This window comes from Periplaneta americana, chromosome 3, assembly GCF_040183065.1.
Source record: "Periplaneta americana isolate PAMFEO1 chromosome 3, P.americana_PAMFEO1_priV1, whole genome shotgun sequence".
NCBI lineage: Eukaryota > Metazoa > Arthropoda > Insecta > Blattodea > Blattidae > Periplaneta > Periplaneta americana.
Genome location: NC_091119.1, coordinates 108,026,195 through 108,049,659, shown reverse-complemented (window position 1 = coordinate 108,049,659; position 23,465 = coordinate 108,026,195). Strand labels below are relative to the sequence as shown.

Sequence of the window (23,465 nt, the reverse complement as noted above, 5' to 3'; positions counted from 1 at the left end):
AACTGAGAGATGACTTCCTTTCCCGAAATTTTAATCAACATCATATCATGCTGACTTGATTAGATTACTACGTGTATCAATCGTCTGTGTGAAGTGTGTCACATAACTGGTATGGGTAGGAGAGGCATGAAGGGAGACATCCGATTATTAATGAAAAGTTCCTTTCTAAAACTGCTGGCGACGTATGCAGTTCTCCGATACTCCGTTAGGAATTTTACTCATTATAAACAATCGAAGTAACGAAACATAACATCATTATAACGGATGGTGCCAATATAGCTTAGCATTAATCAGAAATGAAGGACTCTGAAGCGGAAGTGTTGCAAAATACGAATATTTTATTATTTTGTGCAATTTCATTAATGCGTTCTTGAGTACACTACAGTTTCTGCAAAATAAATTATAACTATTGAAAAGAACAATTACCTTCAGGTATCTTCTCCTAGTATTCCTTAAAATATTTTGAATACCAGTAGGCCTACTTATGTGAAAACATTTTCGCATATAAATACAGGTCTTTAATTTGTACAAAATAAATTTACAACACTGCTACAAGCGCTGTCAAGAGACAGCTGGAAAGTATTCAGTTAAGGGGTTAGGTACAGCTTACAGCAGCAAAATTTTGAAAATATTCAACATTTTTTCCTCCATTACAATAATGAAAATTAGTATGTGTAAAACACTGTCCTTCTGCTATATGAAAGAAATATTTTTACGATTAAAAAAAATTGTTTAGATTTTTTTATTCAATTCACTGTACGGTGATGAAGCGTTTTCCATATAACACAAAAACTGTCCAAAATTCTGTGTTGAAATCTTTTGTGTGTATTTATGCATGTCATATCTACCAGATGATGCAAGATCACTTCTCTGCCTTTGACAGATTGTATGATAAAAAATGAATTAATTTAAAAATTGGTCAAATATCAGTATTTTCGTCTAACACAAAATTTAAAACAAAATGTAATTGAAAGAGCATGATATTGTAAATATGAGTTTCAGCAATAAAATAAAAGAGAGATAACGTGAAAAAGTTAACTAGTTTATGAGTTATGAGGGAAACGCTTCATCAATGCACAGTAAACCGCCACCATTTTGAATTTTGAAAAAAAAAATAAATAATATTTTTAAAATCGTAAAAATATTTTTGTTCATATAGCAGAAGGACAGTGTTTTACACATACCAATTTTCATTATTGTACAAGATACAGTAATGGAGGAAAAAAAATGTTTAATATTTCCAAAACATTTACTGCTGTAAGCTGGACCTAACCCCTTAAGAAATGTCTGAAATTTCAATTCGCATGATAAATTTCTCCTTTCTAAGAAAATACTACTACCGTCTCTTCTTTAAAGTGTCCAACGCATATTTTATTATCATTTATTTAAACAATATTTATTTACAGGCATTTTAAAGAATAAATTTATCTTCTCTTGTTTTATATTTTCATTTGTATCACAAATAAAGTTTAATAATAATAATAATAATAATAATAATAATAATAATAATAATTGGTGTCTTACTTGATTCTAAATTATATTTCCATGATCATGTGCAATATATTTATACCCATTCATTAAGAATGCTTGGTCTAATTAGATCTATACGGTAACTTATTCTTTTTCTACTCCTATGTGTTTGTTAATTTTATATTATACATTGGTCAGATCCAAGCTTGAATATGCATCTGTAGTATGGAACTCTATTACTTCCACTGACTCGGCTAAGCTTGAGAATATTCAAAGAAAATTTATTTCCCTTTGTTCTTTTAGATTTTTACCTAATTCTGATGATTATAAATATGAGATTAACTGCAAATATTTTAATTGCTGTAGTTTATTTGCCAGACGTCAAGATCTTGATTACTTATTTTTTTGTAAAGTTCTTAAGGGTGATATTGATTGTGAATCTTTCCTAAGCAATATCAGTCTTCGTATTCCTGCTAAGGGTTTAAGATATCATAAAATGTTTTACAATAGAAATTCTAAATCTCTCTCTCCGGTCTGCAGATGCATAAAATATGCTAATTTGCATGGATCAAGCTTGGATCCATTTAATGTGTAGTATATATTTTGAAGTTTTATATCAGTTTTCATTTATATCTTTTGTTTAAATATGTATTTTAATATTATCCTCGCTCATTATGCTATGTAGTTTAATCATCCATTTTATCCCGTCCATTCATTGTCATTATTGTCGTTGTATTATAATCTTGTATATCTTTGTAATATTATTTTATATGATTCCATTCTTCATTTATGATTCCATTGTCTCATTTGTAATTATCATTTTAATTAATTGTCATTAATTTAATTATTTCTTTGTACTTTTATTGTAAATTATTGCTATTTTTTTTACATTGTTTGTGCTGAACTGTAATTGGCCTCTGGCTGTTGTACAGCACATTAAATATAAGTAAATAAATAAATGAAATAAATAAATAAATTATTATTATTATAACAATAACCCGTGGCGCGACAGCCCATGAAGGACCATGGCCGGCCAGCCGACTGCTGGTCTCACGCCCACATACCTAGTAGAAGTGAACAATCTAAACCAGAACGGAGGTATCGTGTGGTCATCACAATGATTCCTCAGCGTTTTTACTCCGTAGATGGTTTTCGAAACCAGATTTCGCTACTTGTCGTAGTTCTCCAAATTCATCATGGTGTTGAGTAGTCACTGGTCCCATACACTGGACAAAATTTCATGAGAAAAATTTTCCCATTTAGAATTAAACCAGCGCTCACTCCATAACTGAAGTCCTAGACATGATGCCTTAGACAACGACACTACGGTGCAACACTACAAATTACGTTCACGTTTAGACTACACAAATTGTAATATTATTTGGAAGTTTACCAAAAAATCTTTACCATAATTCTATATTTTCACACTGAAATACCGCAAATTTCATAACATATAAATTTCCTCGTGTGTAAAATTCAAATATCTCTTAGCTAATAATATTTTTACTCCTACTAATTTCAAACGTACGAGTACAGTATTGCCCAGCCGTGCTTCTCCGCAATACACAGATGTCGGAGATGTTGCCTAACCTCATTACTACCTGCAGATCACGCACGGGTCAGCTAAAATGAAAGTACTGTAATTCATCGGAGCGTGGAACAGAGGTCCAAGGGTAGAACGACTTCAACTTTGTCCTCTCCAACCCTAAGCGCAAGATTTAGATGTCTTGTAAGGACGGAAACAACAGGATGCAAAACCAGAATGCATTACGGAAAGGAAGGTGAAATGAAGGTTAGCTTGTTTGGATTATTGAGGTTACGTCACAGCAATATAGAGAGGTTTAGTGAATAAGTGCCTTAGAATGCCATGACATTTCATAATAGATGCATTTAGAAGTTGCTTTATCAGGTGAATAATCAAGCAAGAATCCTCTTCACATTCTCCAGCACAGACAGATATCCTAAATTTTTCTGAAACTGATTTTCTGCTTATGTTACCAGAAACGGATATTGCATAGCCTACTGTCATGAAATTGAGAGTGTGACTGCGGGCAGTTTGAACTTGTCATATTCATATGCCTTTTTAATAATGCCCATAACGCCCAGATATAATCCGAATTGAAAACATTTGAGCTATATATAGATAACAGCAGAAATTTAGTTAAGAACATTGTAACAAATTCTGTCTGTGTTATTTTGATTTTCCAGTGAACCACTGAACATTAAGTTGTTAACAAAGCTAAAGTTTCTTGCTTTATTCTGCACCTGAAAGATATTTTTTCAGCATAGTGAGAGATTGTTTCAAACACTGAAGCATAGTTATTATAAAATGCTATAACATTCTAAGTTAATACTGGAATAAAGTACTAGAATAGCGTCGGTATTACAGCTATCTACTTTAAGAGCTATTACATTTATGTTTAAAAATCATAATTCCGTTATTGCCATGACTACAAATGCTGCCATGACTTCAAAAAATGAGCCAGAATACCGTTAAAATTAATTCATTAAGCTGCCTTAAAAATGAAGCAAAAAGCAAAAAAAAAAACAATGCCGTTCCATCTAGAAATCGACATGATCGTTCTTGCAACAAAATCCCCGGCCGCAATGATAGCAGAGGTGTAGAAATACTGACACATGTCTAGATTTTTGGGATATCTGAGGTCAGGATTTGCCCAGTGAACTGTTCAAGTGTAAGGGACTCATCTTCATTTCCACTTCAATCGCATGTTCACATGATGATGATCTGTGGTGGAAAAGATTTGAGGATACTCCGTGGTCTTTGTCATTATTCCACCACTGTTCTATATTGCATTGTCTCCCATATCATGGTTATAATTGATGAAGATAATGGTGAAGATGATTAGGGCCTACTAAAGAATATTATGGAAATAACATTAAATATGATGCTAACAACGATATAAAAATGCTAATGAAAATACATACATGATGATGATGATGATGATGATGATGATGATGATGATGATGATGATGATGATGATGATGATGAAAGAGAAAAGCTGATGAAAACTGCTATATAAAAGAGTTAGAAAAAATAGCCTAGACTATTTCGTTTCTGTATCAGTTCATCAATGCAGAGTAAGAACTAGCTGAATTGTAACCCATCAGATCAATCTATCACTGTAATATTGTCGATTTTATATTATCACTTTTGTTTTGTCATCGATGTCGCATTTGTTCGCTGCTTGATAGGCTACTCAAGTATTTAAAAGGTGATGGAAATTGCAGTGTATCCATTACAAATTAGCGAGGAACACCATAATGATCAATATAAAGTATATATAAATAATTGAACAACATCAATTTACTCAGCATCAAATACATTAAATAAATTTACTTTCACAGGTTTTCACTTCCATAATATTGTACGCGTAATTAAATTCCCATTTTTTTAACTGCATTGTATTCATAATAAAAATGAAATTTAAATTATTCCGTTGTTTCTTTCGGTCATAAGTAGTTAACACTAAATGGCTATGGTCGTATTTACAAAAAATATTTACATTCTTTCTTCACGAATACAATAGAACGTAACAGCGATTGAAATATGATACGATATGTAAGATGTATATCAAATATGGGTATATTGTCCAGTAATATTATGCGTCATTGCCTTCATTTTATTAATAATTAATTAATTATTCTATTAGCTAAATAATCGTATTAATACTACGCGAGAGTTTATTTTCCTTTGGAAAAATTTAAGAGCGCGACAAAATGGAAATATCTTATGAGATTACCTATGACAAAAATGTTAGTGGTAATAATGAAGGAAATGAAACCAGTCAAGATAAAAGTGGGGAGGTGATGATGATATTGAAAAAAGTGAAGCAAAAGAAACGCTAATGAAGATGATTATGATGATGATGATGATGATGATGATGATGATGATGATGATGATGGAGAAAAATAAATAAAAAACTGATGAAAATAAAAGTTTTAGTGAAAATCTGTTAATAATGAAGAAAATGTAACCAGTTAAATAAAGATGGTGGTAGTAACGATGACGATGTAGAAAATTAAAAAAGGAAACGTGAAGATTTGAAGATACGACGGAAAATAAATGAACTCGTGTAAATAACGACTATGATGATAATGGAGAAAAAATAATGAGGATGAAGTGAGTGGTATTCTTTATTATAATTATCATTATTATTATTATTATTATTATTATTATTATTATTATTATTACTGAAAATTAAAAACTTGATATATGTAATAATGGTGGTAATTATGATTATGAAAGGGAAAAGCAATGAAAATGAAGATCGAACGCAGTGGTTATTACAGTGTTATTATCATTATTATTACGATGATGAAAATAAGATGATAATGCTAATGATGAACTGATAAAGGAAGATGATAAAGAAATGTGGAAAAGAATTCTTCTACAATATAATTAGCTGTCACTTCCGTTTCGAAGCAGTTTCTAGATGTTTAGACGACTTATCTATATTTTGCACTGTCCTCTTAAGTTAGTTTAGTGATGTATGGTTTTGGACATACAGCTCATGGCTAGTGAAATCGTAGGGCGAGACCGAACAGTTCACCAGGTAAATTCAATGGGAGTTGTACACAGGGACCACAAGGATGGAGGCGTCAAGGCGCGGGGCGTACCTTCAAGCCTGTCAACCTCCTTCTGGAGCTTCTTCACGGACTTCTCAGCGAACTCTGCACGGGCTTCAGCCTGCAAAAATAATACACACTCATGTGGGTTTTCATTCGTGTTAGCAACGCGTTTAGTCGAGCATATCTACTGCATATCGGTGACATACTTCATTCATAGTAGTGAATATTTACGACGCAAATTCCATAAAAACAAAAACACTGAGTATAGCCAATCATAAGAGTTACAAAAAAACTAAAACAAGTCTTCTTCATACCCTTTTGGTGTATGGCTTTTTGTGTTAAATGCAGGTATCTCTCTGTCTTGTTTAACTGGTTCGTTATTTCACAATTAAAACTAGCCACAAAAACTGAGAGTTTACTTAAAGTTTCTGTCAAGGAATTGTAAAAGGCTTCCTTTAACATGAAAGCACCTACGTAACTTTCATAACTGCTGTTAATTTTCATCATGAATGAAGTCAAGATTTCTCATCCAGTGAGAATTATTACAGCGAAACTAAGAAATGTTTCTACCAGTATTACAATAGACAACATTTATAAACCTCTGAAGTGTATCAAAACATACAGTTGGCTTCACACAGAATTCAAGTGATTACTCAAACTTTCAGAAGTTTATTCTTATTGAACTCCATGAAGGCGAGTCGGAATCAGGAGAGTAAAGTTCTTATGCCTACTAGCAAGTAGTAGTAAGATATGCTTGAGTTTCTTTATCCACAAGGAAAAAAGACTAGTGTTCTCCACACCAATTTGGGAATTGATGCTAAGATAAAAATCATTTGCCATCTTCCGGGTTTGAACCGGTACCTTTCTAGTGCTTAACATGACACAGACTAACTGTCAAAGTAGTATATAAATGTGATAGTTTTACTCCAGAAATGCTAAAATAAAATTAAGGGGAAGCAGTGAAGTAACGTGGAACTCACCTCCTTCAACTTGACAGTCAGGGTCTTGATCTGGCGCTTGTACTCCTCTACTCTCTGGTTGGCCTGTAACACAAAGCACGTATACACCTCAATGTCTTTTATGTTGTTGTTTTCTAATGCCAGGCGTTTGATAATAAAGTCATTTGACCTCTTTCACTCCAATATTTTTCAAAGATATTGTCATAGTCAGTCACTGAAGCACAGATTGTGAGGTGTTTCGAATCCATTTCTTGATTTGAGTTGCATAATGGGCAGTTAGGGGACTGATATATTCCAATTCTATGCAGGTGTTTGGCCAAACAGTCATGGCCTGTTGCCAATATAAACAAGACATTAAAATTACCCTTTTCATATCGGTAAACCATGAAGAGATCTGCTTCTAAATTTTAACAAAATATTGAATTTTAACCTATTCAAAAAACTAAATTAGGCTACTAATGCACGTGAAATTTATGGACAAATCATCTCAACATATTGTACAAAAATTCTCAAATCCCGGTATTCGAGAGTAAAACAACATTATTTACAATTGTTTAGTATTGAGAAAATGCATTAATTTCTTATGGCTACTTTACGAACCGGCTTAAATTTTGTGATCGCTGTAATCACGTATATTTTATTAAGCTAATCTTGTACGGAGCTGCTTTACCTATTAATTTTGTAAGTAGCTGGATGACTTTGTCTCAAGATTATGGCCACCCTATAAGTTAACTTCAACACGAAACACATCAGTTACTACGTGAATAGACGCATATGTCTTCATTTTGAATATCTTTTGCCACAGATGTTAATTACTTAGCATTGCCCGGGAAGCTGTGGACGAGAGTAAATTTGCCTAAATAGACACTTTGTGCTCCAATGAATTCCGCCACACGTTGGAATAATATGTATTTATTTCTTTTAAATTTGTTCTTAATTTTCATGACATAAGTGACATAATTTTGTACTGTCAATTTTAATTGGTGCTTTTCCCTGTTATAAACAAATAACACGAAACGGATTGGCAGATCACCTGGTTAAGAAGGGTAGGCTACTGCACTAACCAAACTACAATTCCCACTAACATGCCAGCTGCAAAGACAGTGACGAAAAGAACGATAAGAAAACGCCAAGAACAACGCGCACGAAAACATAGCAAACGCTTAAATCTGGAAAGATGGTGACTGTACTTGGAAACAAGAACAAACTCTGAAGAGAACTATAGCTTTATTCCGTTTTAACACTTGCAACAACTGTCTTGCAGCCCACTTAATAGGATAAATATTTTAGAATCAGAAGGGTGTACGATATGCCAAAAACATAACACCAAACAAAGACAAACACCTGCTATACTGCAGAAAACTTGATCCGACACATAAGACCATGAAGAACATCAGCCATCAATACTGGGATACTAGAAAGCTGATGAAATGGACTCGATTAGCCATAAGCAACAACAACAAAAGCAAGATTCATATTTCTTCTCTGTGAACTGTGAAAATATGCTAAAATATGTAAATAATATTGAGAATTATGAATACTATATACCAAAATTGCATTATAGCAATGAAACCTAGGTTCTAAGAGAACAATTCAACGATCTTTCCGAAATCGGATTGGACATTTTTAGAGAAGTTTCCGGTTACAATTTAAAAGATACGCAATGTATTTTGATATCAGAACTACGGTATTTCAAAAACAAAATTTACTGGAAATATGTGTAGAAAAAATGGAATCATCATATTTACAGTATGAAAGAAAAAGGATAGAAAAACTAGCTTGTAACAATAAATCACACTGAGAGAATCAAAAAGAGATGAGATCAAAATGAAGGTTTAACCGACTTCAGACAGCCTACATGCTTTCAGTTTTTGATAATGATAATTATTACGAACTTACGAGTTTACAGCATGAACACTTGAAGCTATGTTGATAACATAAAATGTATATAATATGCTCGTCTTAATTTGATTATAGTCGACACTCACCTTCTCCTCAGAGACCTCCAGAGATTTCAAGCTGTTACCGACGACTTTCAACTCTTCCTCAAGCTCCATGATCTTCCTGCAAAGCGTAAAAGTACAGTTACAAAGTCGAAGTCAATGAGTCTAAGCTACGACTTGACACTTGGGAATCTTAACTTACGATTCTCCGGTCTTGACTCGGTCCTCAGCCACTTCCAGCTCGTCTTCAACGTTGGCCAGCTTCTGGGTGACCTGTATGCACAGACAAGCAATCACAACTCCTGACCAGAAGAGTGCTGCATTCACTACTCTCAGATCAGCAAAAAAATTGTAGTAAAATAGCAAGAGAAAATAAGTACTGGTATAAGCATTACGGGACAATTAGTATATGAGTTACCGGTGCGTTATCATTATGATACAAGTGTATACTACAATGGTGCCTACAGCTAATGCCCGAATTCTGGGAACAGTGGATAGATAAAATTCTTATAATTGTATGATTTAAAACTTCCAAGATGTGAAAATCTTTACAAAATTAAGCCAGACCTGGAGAATAGTTCTATGTATCCGATGAAATAGATAAGTTCTCGTTGCATTACTTTCTCTAATGATAGAACCGACACTTACGATGTTTCTACATCTATTACACTGTGTAAAACCCCAAAATTGTTGCACTAGTGGTAATTGATTTCTATTTTAAACCTGTTCTCCATATTTGATAGACACAGGCTTACGATGAAGCAAAAAACTAAATTTGTAGAGACTTTCTTACATTTCTTATAACAAAAGAACACTCTTCTTACCCTCAGGCAACGGAAAAAGTTGTTTTGAGAAGTAAATGGATTTAATCGATATTATTGTAACCATTCTAGCCGCATCTACAAGTAGATTTTCCTTTTTAACATAAAGTCATTTTCTTGTTCGAGTTTAAAAATTAAATATCTGTCAGTGTGTAATTCTCTTCAAGTATTATTCAAAACTGTGTTACTACAAAAATGTTATGGTCGTGGATTACATTAACAAAGAGAAGATCTAATTTCAGAGTAGATAATCACCTCGTCAGACTTGCCGTCGGCGTCCTCAGCCAGCAGTCTGGCTTCCTTCAGCTGGTTGGTCAGCTGGTCCATCCTCTCCTCATCCTGAAGGCTGCGGTTCTCGAATACCTTGCACATTCTGCAATCAGAGTTAGTTCGTTAATTAATAAAACTTACAAACTAGAATAACACAAAATCATGCATTACGTTTAGAGTACCAGTATATATAGTCATCGTAAAAAAGATCAGTTTCGAATAAAACGTATCATTATTATCATGTTTTCATTTTTAGTGTTGTGTTATTATTACATCCATTGTGCTAGTCTATTGTTGGCTAGAACATTGACATTAATTGTAATTAAATTAAATAAATTATTATTAATGTGATTATGAATTTCCGTAATTAACAAAGTGTTAATCAGTGCAATTATTATACAGGGTCTTTCATAAGTAACGAGTCTATCGAAAAATTAACTATTTTGGATAATTTTTTGATGATGTTCATCCTCAGGAGAAAGAACCCCTCCCGGTGCCGTACAGTCGATTTGATGTTCGAGCCTTGCTAGATGAAGTGTTTTCAGGCAGGTGGATCGGTCGCACAGCCCTAATCCGTTGATCTCCGCGATCACCTGATTTGACTCCCCTGGACTTCTTTTTTTTTGTGGATTCATCAAGGATCTTGTCTATGCGACTAAGCCAAGCACCATTCCTGAATTAGTGGAACGAATTGAACATATGATACAAATGGTTACGCCTGACATGCTCACCAGAGTCCATGAAGAGTTGATACGTCGCTTACATTTGTGCATTCAACAGAACGGAAGACATTTTGAAAATTGCACACCATAATTCATCAACAATTGAAATTGTTTTTACATTTATGTGTTTTAATAAAGGTTAAAACACTAACCATTATTTCGTTTAATAGCTCTGGCGGCGAGGGGAGGGAGTGATTGTTTCCAAATCGACTGTACGGCACCGGGAAGGGTTCTTTCTCGTGAGGATGAACATCATTTCAAAAAATTATCCAAAATAGTTGATTTTTCGGTAGACTTGTTACTTATGAAAGACTCTGTACATCACAAATTAGAATATTAGACTTGAAAATCTTGTGAGCAATAACCGGGAAATCAATTATTGATACGGCAGAATTCAGAACAGAACGATAATAAGGACGTTCAAGATTAAAATAAAAAACAGCGATATATGGAACATAACTAGAGTTGTTTACTGATGAATCCAACGTTTTAAAACGTACCGGCTGGCCTCGTCGGCGGCTTCGGAGGCCTCGTGCAGCTTGGTGAGGGCAGTGCCGGACCTCTCCTCAGATCGCTCCAGATCCTCCTCAATGAGCTGTACCTTCCTGTTCAGCGCCGCCATCTCGCTCTCAGCCTGCAAACATGTAATGTCCCGTTCTATGTTTAATCAATTTTCCAATATTTCATCCAAATGATTAATTTGTATGTTTCCTTGCATATCATGGGAGTTATTCATTTTATCATCGTTACTGCAGTAACAATCTGTGTGCTCATTGATAACAAGTGTAGTGGCAGCGGATTCTAAGCAGCGAGGAAACTGGGAATTGATCTGCGCTTTTATCACTTGTGTTAGCTTATATTTGTCCCCTTGACACAAGCTGATAGTGATTGCATGAGGATAACACCGCTAAGGTACTCTTAAATGTCTAGTACTGGTGCAGATTTTTCCTTAAGATGATTTTGATGCTAGTGTTAGTGGTGATAGTCGTGATGATGGTGGCAGTTGTGATGATGATAGCAGTGGTAATGTGATGATTGTGGTAGTGGCAGTAATGTTAGCGATGCTAGCTGTATGTAATAGTGGTGCTGATGATGGTAGTAGTAATAACTGTGGTAATAACGGTGGTGATGGTGGATGTAGAGGCGATGATAGTGGTGGTAGTGGTGATAATGTGGTGGTAATGGTGGTTGTAAAGGCAATGATGGATGTGATGACAATTGTAACGGTGGTAATAGTAGTAACGTTAACGTTGGTAACGTTAATGGTATTGATGATGATGGCTGTCGTTGTGGTAATGGTGGTGGTGATGGTGGTGGTGGTGGTGATAGTGGTCATTGTGTTGATAATTGTGGCAGTGGCAGTAATGTTAGTGATACTAGCGGTAATAGTGGTGCTGATGGTGGTAGTAGTGATAACTGTGGTAATAACGGTGTGATTGTGATTGTAAAGGCGATGATAAAGGTAGTAGTGGTGCCGAAGGTGACAGTGGTGATAATTGCGGTGGTAATAGTGGTTGTAAAGGCAATGATGGATGTGATGACAGTTGTAGCGGCGGTAATAGTAGTGGTAGCATTGGTAACGTTAATGGTATTGGTGGTGGTAATTTAGTGACCATGGCGATGATGACAGATGATAAAAAGGACAAGAAGGATCAACTTCAAATTATTTTAGTCTGACCCTTTTCTGCTCTTAGTAGAAATGTAATCAGTAGCCAATTTCCACGATTCGCTTAATTGTTTGACTAGTTAGTCAACATCGTATATATTTATTTGTATGCAAATTCCACACAGCCCTCAGGCGAGCTTCGAATTTGCGAGAGACTGCAGGGAGTTTAAGATTTGCAGAATTAACAACAAATCAGAAAGTGAGTGAGTGAGTGAGTGAGTGAGTGAGTGAGTGAGTGAGTGAGTGAGTGAGTGAGTGAGTGAGTGAGTGAGTGAGTGAGTGAGTGAGTGAGTGAGTGAGTGAGTGAGTGAGTGAGTGCTCTCACGTACGGCCTGCAGAGCCTTTTCCTTGGCCTCGAGGTCCTTGTTGGCCTGCTCCAAGTTCTTCTTGGTTGTCTCCAAGTCTGACTCCAGCTGAGCCCGCCTCTTCTCGAGGTCCCGGACATCCTCAAGGATCTGGAAAACACGACGGAAACACGTTAGCACCAAACTTACAAACATGTTTTCTGACACTACCAACTAGCGACTAAATTCTATAGTATTTAGAGGTAGGCTTACTTCATTCACCAAATGTGCACAATTCGACTTGCCCATCTCATGTGTTTCAGTCGTACGATCTGCTTATTTTTAGGAAATGTTTTATTTGTGACTGAGAAACTTATTAACTTTAAATTAATTAAGAAACTGGGAATATAATTAGTATTGCATATCTGTTATCAGAATACGAACTTATTTAATTCATACTAAAGTTTGAAAGACTGCGTATTTCTGTTAAGGACCAAAATAATCTTCGTTAAAAATTATTGACTTAATGAGAATATATCCAAATGCGTATTGCTGTCTATGTTTCTAGTTAAACCTAAAACATATAAATATTGTCTTCTTTAGACGGAGACTTTACAACTACTATACGTAGGGTTGACAATTCTTAGGTTTTTCTCCTAAGCTTTAGGCTTTTTCCTTATATTTTATGGACTGCGTTTTTCTTTTGCCCGTAAGACTGTTTCTTCCTTTCTGCAATACACACACATCAAAGAATTTTATTTTTGAAGTCCCGGAATATTGCAATTACAGTGACATTACATGGATGATATTGTTCCTTATTAATAGTTCTGTTAAATTTTTTGTGAGTTTTATGCCAACATCCTGCATAATCTTGAAAAATTCTACAATTTTACAGAAAATAATCAATATTGAAAGTTACATAGCATTTCATCGAGTCAAGAATTAGATTATTCTTTATTTGAAAATTAAATTGATTTTTTAAGAATTTGTGAACCTTGATGAACTATGTGAGCAATTTTGTGGGAGTAAGGTTGTTTTATTGAAACATAATCATTATCAAGGAAGCGATGTTGGTAAGTGTCTTTATTTATTTCTAAAGTTTATAAAGGAAGTGTTTCAATCATAAATGAAGTCATAATTAAGATTTCTATTAGAATTCCAACTTATAATGTCTTTATAGAATAAGTTTCATATGAATGAAGAATAAATGAACATTATTGTTATAAACAGGAGTTATCCTGAGCTGATCAAAGCAGAACTACAAGTTGTAGCTACTGAATTTGTCTTTCGTTTGTGAACATTTTTACCAATTTGCAAAAGAGGATGAAAAATTGTTAGGAACAGCTAAATCTCAAGAGAAATACTAGAAGGAGTAAATTAAATGTAGAATATGTAAACAACTCTGTTCTATTCAGTGTAATAATAATAATAATAATAATAATAATAATAATAATAATAATAATAATAATAATATATCTCATGGCAAACCCTCCTTTCTTTCTGACAAAAGCCTGGCAACCTTAAATATACGTGTGTAAGAAAGCAGTTGTGCAAGAAGGGTACACGTGCACAAGGGGGCTGATGAGCATTTAACAAATAGGAGAGCCTTTTTAAAGAAGAAAATCATAACCTTCCTTAAAGTGTAGTGTTTTTTCAATTGATCTTATTGCTGGTGTAATAATCATGATGAAGTTCTGGATCACATTCTTCTATATTGTCCATCCATAAACCACAAAAAAGTGAATTAAAATCTTCAGTACCAGTTGCAGAAGACACATCTCTGCAATATATATTGACTACACCCCAACTCTAGCTACTATCAACAGGCATCTATAATTAACACCGATCAAAATACCCCTCATTTTTCATGAAAAACAAAAATTGAATAGACTACAGTGGACTATAATGGACTTTATGTCGTCAGCAAACAGCTGGATACATTAAGAAGATTGATTGAACCCTTTTCTCCAGTTCACTTTGCGTTAAATGAGAGTCCTCTAAAAATGCTATAGACGGAGCCAGTGAACCAATTTTTCATAAAATTGTATTGAGCCTCTTCTGCACATTAGTGTGAAATTCAACATGAAGCTAATTGTGTGAGTTCAATTGTTTGTTCAACTGATTCCATGCAACATGTCGCAAAATAGCGTGAAAACTGACTGAACATGATGAATGATCACCATTCTTTCAGCTTAATTGTACACATTTTCTTACACTATCAAATAGTCATTCATCTAAATGATGATGAAGCCTCACTACATTTTATTATATTAATGAATGTTATTCATCCTAGCGGTGACTAAACACAGCATGCCCTACTGAATCTTTTTACATTTTCATACGTTCACCCATTCGAATGGTCGCCAAGCAGTACTAGTTATTTCCTTATATAGTCATAGGAGACGGCCTCCAGATATGGAGAGTAGCTGCGAATATATTGAATAAGCAGTAGCGGACAGTCGATGAGGACTGATCCTCCAGCTTGGGGGTTGGGCGAAGGACTAACAACCCATCACAGTAAAAAACAGCTTGTTACGAAACCTCAAAATAAGCCTCGGAATGGGACGGATGACAGAGGTTAAGGGTGTTTGAGAATAAGGTGCTTAGGAAAATATTTGGTGCTAAGAGGGATGAAGTTACAGGAGAATGGAGAAAGTTACACAATGCAGAACTGCACGCATTGTATTCTTTACCAGACATAATTAGAAACATTAAATCCAGATGTTTGAGTTGACAGAGCAATTAGCACTGTGGGCGAATCCAGAAATGCATATAGAGTGTTAGTTGAGAGGCCGGAGGGGAAAAAGACCTTTCGGGAGGCCGAGCCGTAGATGGAAAGATAATATTGAAATGGATTTGAGGGAGGTGGGATATGATGGTAGAGACTGGATTAATCTTGCTTAGGATAGGGACCGATGGCGGGCTTATGTGAGGGCGGCAATGAACCTCCGAGTTCCTTAAAAGGCATAAGTAAGTAAGTAAGACATTTGTTGACTCTACCGAGCAATGAACAAGAATAATTTTACTTTGCAGCATTTGCTTATAATAATCATTCTTCTCTCAACCAAGTGATGTTCAAACACAATGTTGGTTCTCTTAATTTTCTTGTATTACAGAATTGTTCCTGACCTTGTCTGCCTTGAGGTTGGCCTCCTTTGCCTGCCCCTCGCAGGTGTCGGCCTTGTCCATGGCACTGTCCTTCTCCATTTTCATGGCCTGCATCTTCTTCTTGATCGCGTCCATGGTGGCTGCTTGTTGTTTCTCCCCCTCTGTTCAAGAAACTTACAACTGCAACAGAATAGATAATATAATTATAACCTCACATAATTGAGTGCGTGATATTTGTACTGTCTATTAACAGTAATAACAAGTGAAACAGCACTACAGCTCAAATTTGCTACACATACGAGGAGAGTCAGTAGGTTACAAATTGAAGTAGCGACTTAAATGAATGAGACGCCTGAAGCTAACATTACTAGACAGTAGTATTACCATGTGCGCACAGCGAAAAATAAGCAGCAGTTGCAAAATGGCGGCATCTCCGCACAAGTGTTGCACTGGGGACTTCATTCGAACACTGATGCACCTTTTGTTTCGGACTGATATTCAATTTGTAACTCACTAACAAGCCTGCGTATTAATATTCTTTTAATTATGGTGAATTTTAAGGGTATCCAATTAGAAGAGATCTGTATCAGCACCTCGAACCTTGACAGGGGTTCCGTATTCAGATGTAAGGCTATCTGAATATTTTCTTGCTATGATTTAATTAATAAGATTCATCCATACATTTATTCCTTCATACATTTACCCTCGATTACAAAACTGAGTCAAGGTAAATAAATCACTGCTACGTGGTATGTGCAGTCTTTATAGATTCTTGCATTTCTTGGCAATTTTTCGCTATTCTGATCTGTTAGAGGTAAATTATTGTTGTATCATTACTTTGTTTTGAGCTGAAAATGATAAACAGTTCAGATAGAAAAATATTTATATTTATTTATATTTTATTTATTTCATCAATCTTTGTTCACGTCATGGCGGGTTAGATGTGTTCCAGTTCTTAATCCGCCATCACTTTCTATACAAACATTACAAGAACAACTACATATTGAACCTATAAGTATCCTCTGTACGTCCTAATAATAATAATGATAATAATAATAATAATAATAATAATAAACTAATAATAAGTATAGCTCTTGTATTTAAAACTCTTACTTTAGCTTTTTCACTTCTATACTCAATCTCTTAAAAATTATTCTGTTAACTTCATTGACTACTTTTCGTAGTTTCCTATCGTGTCCGACTACTCAACATTTATAATTCCATATTCGTTAGAGCTTTGACTTTCTCTTCCCATCTAATTTTAACTCTAAAAAGAAATTTTCCTAATTTATGCAGACTGCTGGCGTTAAGGGGACCATTCATTTTTATAAGCTACTATAGCGTTTATTTGTAGACATTTTTTTTATCCACCCAACTGTTTCTCAAACGCAATATGCATTGCATCTTCCGCTAGTCCACACAAAGGACATTTATCCTTCTCTACGTTCCCTCTCTTATTCTTGAGCTTCCAGATACCTAATCTCCACCATGCCATTCCTGTTCTCTCTTCCCTCGAATTTAGTCTAATATATTCTTCCTGTTCCCAAAACTATTTAACCTCCCTATAGTATTTCAGTGATCCTAGGAGATAGAAAAATATAATATATTTTTTTATTTAAATCGCAACAACTTAACAAATTTTCAAAATACATTTTTAATTACTACTATAATATATAAAATGAGTATTTGGAAAATTTCTGAGTTTTCTTTCCCATTTTCACGTATATATGCATATCCACGGCCCAGTTAAAAAGAGAGACAACTCAAAATTTAAATTTTTTAGAAACCTGCATTTTAAAGCTTCATGAAGGATCGTTGAAATTACTCCAAATTCTGTTAATGATATTTTATATACAGAGTGTTTCAGAAATACTTTGACAAACCTTGGGGGGGGGGGGATGTTTCTCACACCAAAACAAGAAAAAAAGTTCATATAAACATATGTTCGAAAATTCTTGTTTTTTTTTTAATTATTAATAAAAGAACATAATGAAACATGTTAGATATTGTCAGCTTGGTAGCAAGTGTTGAAACTTTAATCAATTCAGAACTCATAACGAAGAAAGTTTACGTTCAACGCGTTTCGAGGAGCAATCCAACAACTTAACTTAAGTTTGTAACCGATAATAATATTAATTTTGTTAGATAATCTGATGATGTTATCGATACAAGTCGATACCGTGTGGGAGCATTTGAAAGGGTGCGACAGTCCATGATCCGACGAGTGCATGCGTGTGTGGAAGCAAGAGGAGAACATTGTGAACTTCCGTGGTTGAAGAGAAATTCAGTGTCCTTTCAGTGGTATGTTATTAACACTCTAGGCCGGTTTGTCGTACGCGTGTACGAGCTTTCTAGGTTAGTTCTGTAGCTTGTATACATGTGTATCAACGAGTTAGATACTATAGAGAGGACAAATACCTCAGAAAGTTGAAGACAATTGAACATTGGTCCGCCATGTTTCGGTTAGTCAAAACAAAGGGGCGTGGCTCGGATGTTGTAGGAAATGACTGTGATGAAGTTAGTATTATTGTGAATTGAGTTACATATTAAGATCATGTTAATAAGTAAAAAGTAAAATACACACAAAACTTTACGTTTTATAACAGCTGTAGGCCTATGTTTTATTAGTTTCACTAAATATAGCCCAGATATTAAATGACAAGCTATACTCGATGCTACCAAAGCAAAGCACCTAAAGACGGATGAATTTAATCGGCAGAAGAAAAATGAATAATTTTTTGACTTCGTCACAAATTTAATTACCTTACAGCTAATCTAACCTAATATGAAATTATGTAATTCAGTGCTCACCAGGTGATTTCAAGAGAGACGACGTATGTAACTAATAGGAGTAAAATATAGCAAAGGTAGTGGCGAAAATTTAAAAAAATATCCAGTAATTAAGTTATTGAGAAAAATTCATTTGAAATTGGAATTAACACAGAGAACTTTTGAAAACTGCAATTATTAAAACTACAAATAACCTCTTAGCATGCAACATAATAATTAAAGAATGACACTAATAGAAAGTTACTCATGATCATAACTCACCACATTTATTGAAACGATAAGATACTTAAGATTAACATTGTTATCAGAAACAACAGGAGCCACAGCTAGGTACACTTCTTTTCGCGTGATGGAGACATCGTGTAGTCTAATATAATTTGAAACAAATATTGATCTCAACGTGTCTCGCAACTAGGCAGAGGCTTTCGCAGAATAAAACTGTTCTTACATTATTTTGAACAATAATGACAAATTGTGTGTGATGCAAGTGCTAACTTTCCTCTTTGTTAACAAAAAGAGCCCTAGGCATTAATAAAAATAAAATTGGAGTAGGCCCTATAAACACAATAAATACTAAACTCTTGATGGTACAAACTTATTAATACAGATATTTCGCTTATGCTCAGTCCGTCTTATCTTATATTCTCTGCGGCAGTGGTACCTGTATTGAGAGGGTTTAATTATCCAGCAACGAATATTATGATTTACGATACATTTCACTTAAATCCGAGGGAATGAGACATTTTTGGAAATTTTAAAGTCTTAATTATTACTTTTTCATTTATAAATCAGCTTTTTACAAAACCTATAGCGAAATGTTTAAATTAAATATTGATGTATCTGAAAAATATAATACATGTACCAACTCGTTGCAGTGTACCTTTGATAAGCACTCCTTGCGGAGGCTGGCGGTACTATAGACCGCCATGTTTTTTAGGGAACGATCCATAGTACTGTTGGCCTCCGCAGTGAGCGCTTATCAGAGGTCTTCAGCCTCTCTATAGTATCTAACTCGTTGATGTGTATGCATCATGAACGATTACTCAAAACTGGCCACAGTTCGTAATCTATTGGAGATATTTTCATACAGTTTTTTAGTGTTTTGCGAAAGTATGTTTTTACTGTCATATGGTTGTATTATGTTTAACTATTTCGAAAATATAAATAAATAGTGACGTCACGTAAATTAATTCTACTAGGGGATTTAAATACTGCTTCAGCGCTTAGCACCGGGCATTTTAAATACCGGGTTGAGGGTTGAAAGGAAGGATATGTGATATTAATTTAATTGGAGTTCGACAGAGCATGCAAAGAAAAGTACTATGTGCTGATGATGCTATGGACAGAGACATTTTGCGAAAGCAGATTGATTTGGGTCGAAGAAGAACCATTGTGTAGTGGAATATTCCTAATAAAAGTAAAATAATTTTTTCAAAGAGAAATATTAATGAAGAAATTATGCGATGGAAGGGTTAATGTGATAAAATACGGTATTTAGCAGTATTTCATGAAGTTTAAAACGACTAGCTGTTAAATATAGAACACGGAAATGTCAGATAATTCCTTTCCTCTTTATAAAAAATTTGGCTTATATAAAAAATATTCGTGGTAACTAGGAACATGAAAGTGATCGTGAAAAATCATAATACTCAAGAATAGCTCTCTCAACTCCAGATATACTCGTGATTTCCTTAGAAAGTTCGCCTATGGATTTCATGAAATTTATATTCTGAAGAATATAGTCGATTTTTGGCTTAGCTCTGGATTTAGAGAATTGTACTAGCACTCCAAAGCTGTGTTCGACTTCCACTCGCGCTGATTACGTGGTTGGGTTTTTCAGAGTTTATCCAAAACTATAACGCGAATGCAAATCTTCAGACTCATATCGCCGTGTACCATCTATCAACAATTTCGCCGACGATATATGCAACGTCATTAAATGACCGATTAAAAAAATTGAAGTCTTCAGAATGAAGACTAACTGCGCGTGGTCATTTAATTAATGATTCCGAATGTTAATTTTTAAAGACGGATTTGAATTTATTTTGAAATTTAGCGCACAAAATCCATTGGAGTATATATGACATTCTAAGAAGTTCTGATCGCGAACGGATGTCCCAGGGTGTCACAGTTGGCAGCAGTGTAGTTGGTGGCTGTGTGTTTGTGTGTTAAAAATACCAGCACGACCCATATTCGACGCCTTTCCGCGGCTCCAGGTGCGTAAACACCCACAACTCAACGCCTCAGCATTTTCTAGAACTAAAACTAACACATTCCACTGCTCGTCGTGCAAACGATTGTCTCTCTACAAATAATCTCAGCAAAACTTAACATTTTTCTTCAGGTTGTACAACTTCTCCTTCCCTCCCTTGTGCCCTCAATCGAAATGTCGTCCTTTCTGCAGTGAAATAATTGCGCTGTGATTTTATCCCATTGTAATTTATTTTAAACGCTATTATAGCACATCTAACGAATTAATATATCAGTAGACGTCTTCAGTATTTTTCTTACGAAATAATAGGGCCTGTGAGAGATACAGTCGCCATTAACGAGACCCACCAAGGAATTCGGAATCTAAGTTCCACTGCTAGTCTACCGAACTTGATCTCTGGATTTTTATCAATACCTCAATAATGCTTTCTCCATCTTGCTGAGCTTGTTTTCTCAAGTACCAGCGTAACGTAACTCGAAGAGATAAAATTTTCAACAAAAGGAATTGAGAAGACTTAGAAATATGTAATAGAGTGGATGATGTTGAGTATTACCAGGGGCAGGTATTTATGGAGATTAATTTTACCATTTGTGTGTTTTAATATTGGTGTCGGCGGAGATTTTTGAAGATTCATTTGTACTCTTGACGGAGATTAATGGAAATTTTGGAAATACAATTACTTTGGAAAATGAATATTATTTTCCAAATAATTAACATTAAAGGTTCATTGGATTCTAGTAAAGGTGCGGTATGGCCAATAGACAATATTTGTTAGATTGAGACTATATTTAACACCCATTCATTAAAAACGAAAAAGAAAAAAAAAAAACTTGCAAGCCCTCAAATTAACACTTTTCAAATTATTAGTGAAATGTTAAATTCTCCGTCTTTTGAGTTCACTAACGTAATCAGAACACTGGAATACCATGTAATGTGGGCTACTTGGATATATAACAAATTCAAGTGAAAAAAAAAATTAAAAAACTCAGAATATGAAATTCCCTTTTAAACGTCGCAATAGTAATAATTCGTGAATGTGTTCATATTTCGCTATTAATCTCTATTTTGCGATTTGTCACGATTGTTTTATCCGCATATAATTAATCAGAATCACTAAATTCTTAAATATTAGCAAACATCTATTGTATGTCTATTATATCGTGATTTTCGCGATCTCCATAAATACTCGGCCCTGAGTATTACCAAATAAAATGGAAATATCGTTTTAAAAAAAATTGATAAATTGAGGCTTCCCAAGCTAACATTTTACTATAGAGCAAAATTCTGAATCTCGAAACATGCCCTGAAGGCCTAAATCTTGGTAGGCAAAAGAAGACGTGTTCATTAAAGTTCAGTTTTATATATTCTAATATCAAAATTCTGCTCGAAATTCACAGCTATTTAAAACTATAGGCTTCCTATAGATGTAAACATAACAGTTGTAAAGTAAGAACCAATTCAACTTTATTAATTCGTTTCACATTTTTAAACTGCAGAAGTCTTTTTCTTACTCTTCATTCACCTCATGTGTCTGTTCAGATATAAAGCCCCTATAATATGCAGAAGGAGTGTCAGTTGTGGAGATATTAATGAAGTAATGATGGAATATTGGTGATCCTGGATGTATGAATTGCAGGTGGAAAATGAACAAACCCAAGTGCACGACCCCATTATGCTAGCTTCAGAATTTAATTCTGGAGGGGGAAGAAATATTCAGTAAATTTTATCTGCGGCCTTCATTTTCAGGAACAGGGCTATTTTACGTGCTGCAACTTTTTGATGTGGGTCTCTTACATTCATTTGCTTTTCGAAGGATGCCATGCCAGTGATTTTTATCATCCTCGGCCGGGTTCGAACCCGTGAACCTCTGATACTGTAGAAATCTTAGTAAGCACAAGATCACTAAACACCATAAATATGTAGTATTATGGCAGAGAGAACGGGAATAGCGCGAGAAAACTTGCACACAACAATCTTATAACATTAAAAAATCTCCTTGGACCTATCGGAATTTGAATCTGTGTCTTCCACGTATAAAATCGTCGGTAAAAATTAAATTTTATGAATTGGTGAGAGAAAAAGACAGATAGCAGTTTGTTCTGTTTATTTAAAAGTACTATTCAGGACCACGAAGAACCTTGGGATAATCGGGCGTCCCAGATATAAGGCCAATGTATACTATCCCGCTGTTAGAAACTTTGGCTTTGGCATGTCCATGGATATAATTGTAACCCTAATAATAGCCATAGAAAGTTTAGTAAGAGGCTAAGCAATGATTTCATTTGTTATTGTGAAACTGAATTGCTCCATGATGGAAATGTTCCACAGTATTGTCTTAAACATCAATCTTACAGCACACGTGGGTTTTGAGAATGCAGCGTCTGCAGATATGTTCACCTACATCTCCTTCACTTCTCCAAATTTTGCAGTGATAAATCTCATTTCTGGGATGGGAGACATGTCTAAAACCTGCATTACTTCTGTGGTAGGAACATAATAATGTGAAGACCTGACTACACGCCAGATAAGGAATATAGAGGGATGACACCTCAACCCACATTCTATCCTTACTATCCTCTGAAGTACTTTTGAAAAGTTGCATTCCAAGCAACTTTCAAGTCTCTCTCTCT

The 23,465-nt window shown here is 34.8% G+C and overlaps 1 protein-coding gene across 2 annotated transcripts in view; it reads right to left on the bottom strand.

Moving 5' to 3' along the window:
* Nucleotides 1–23,465, bottom strand: part of Tm2 (tropomyosin 2) — a 46,108-nt gene that overhangs the window by 7,519 nt on the left and 15,124 nt on the right. For both annotated transcript variants that reach the window (XR_011331362.1, XM_069821220.1), the window contains exons 2-9: nt 15,855–16,013; nt 12,771–12,896; nt 11,276–11,409; nt 10,039–10,156; nt 9,165–9,235; nt 9,008–9,083; nt 7,041–7,103; nt 6,109–6,178 (exon numbers count right to left, since the gene is read on the bottom strand). Coding sequence is in view for 1 of the 2 variants with exons in the window: in XM_069821220.1 (XP_069677321.1) it covers nt 6,109–6,178; nt 7,041–7,103; nt 9,008–9,083; nt 9,165–9,235; nt 10,039–10,156; nt 11,276–11,409; nt 12,771–12,896; nt 15,855–15,968 (772 nt within the window). In the remaining variant the exon portion in view is untranslated. The remainder of the gene's footprint in view (nt 1–6,108; nt 6,179–7,040; nt 7,104–9,007; nt 9,084–9,164; nt 9,236–10,038; nt 10,157–11,275; nt 11,410–12,770; nt 12,897–15,854; nt 16,014–23,465) is intronic.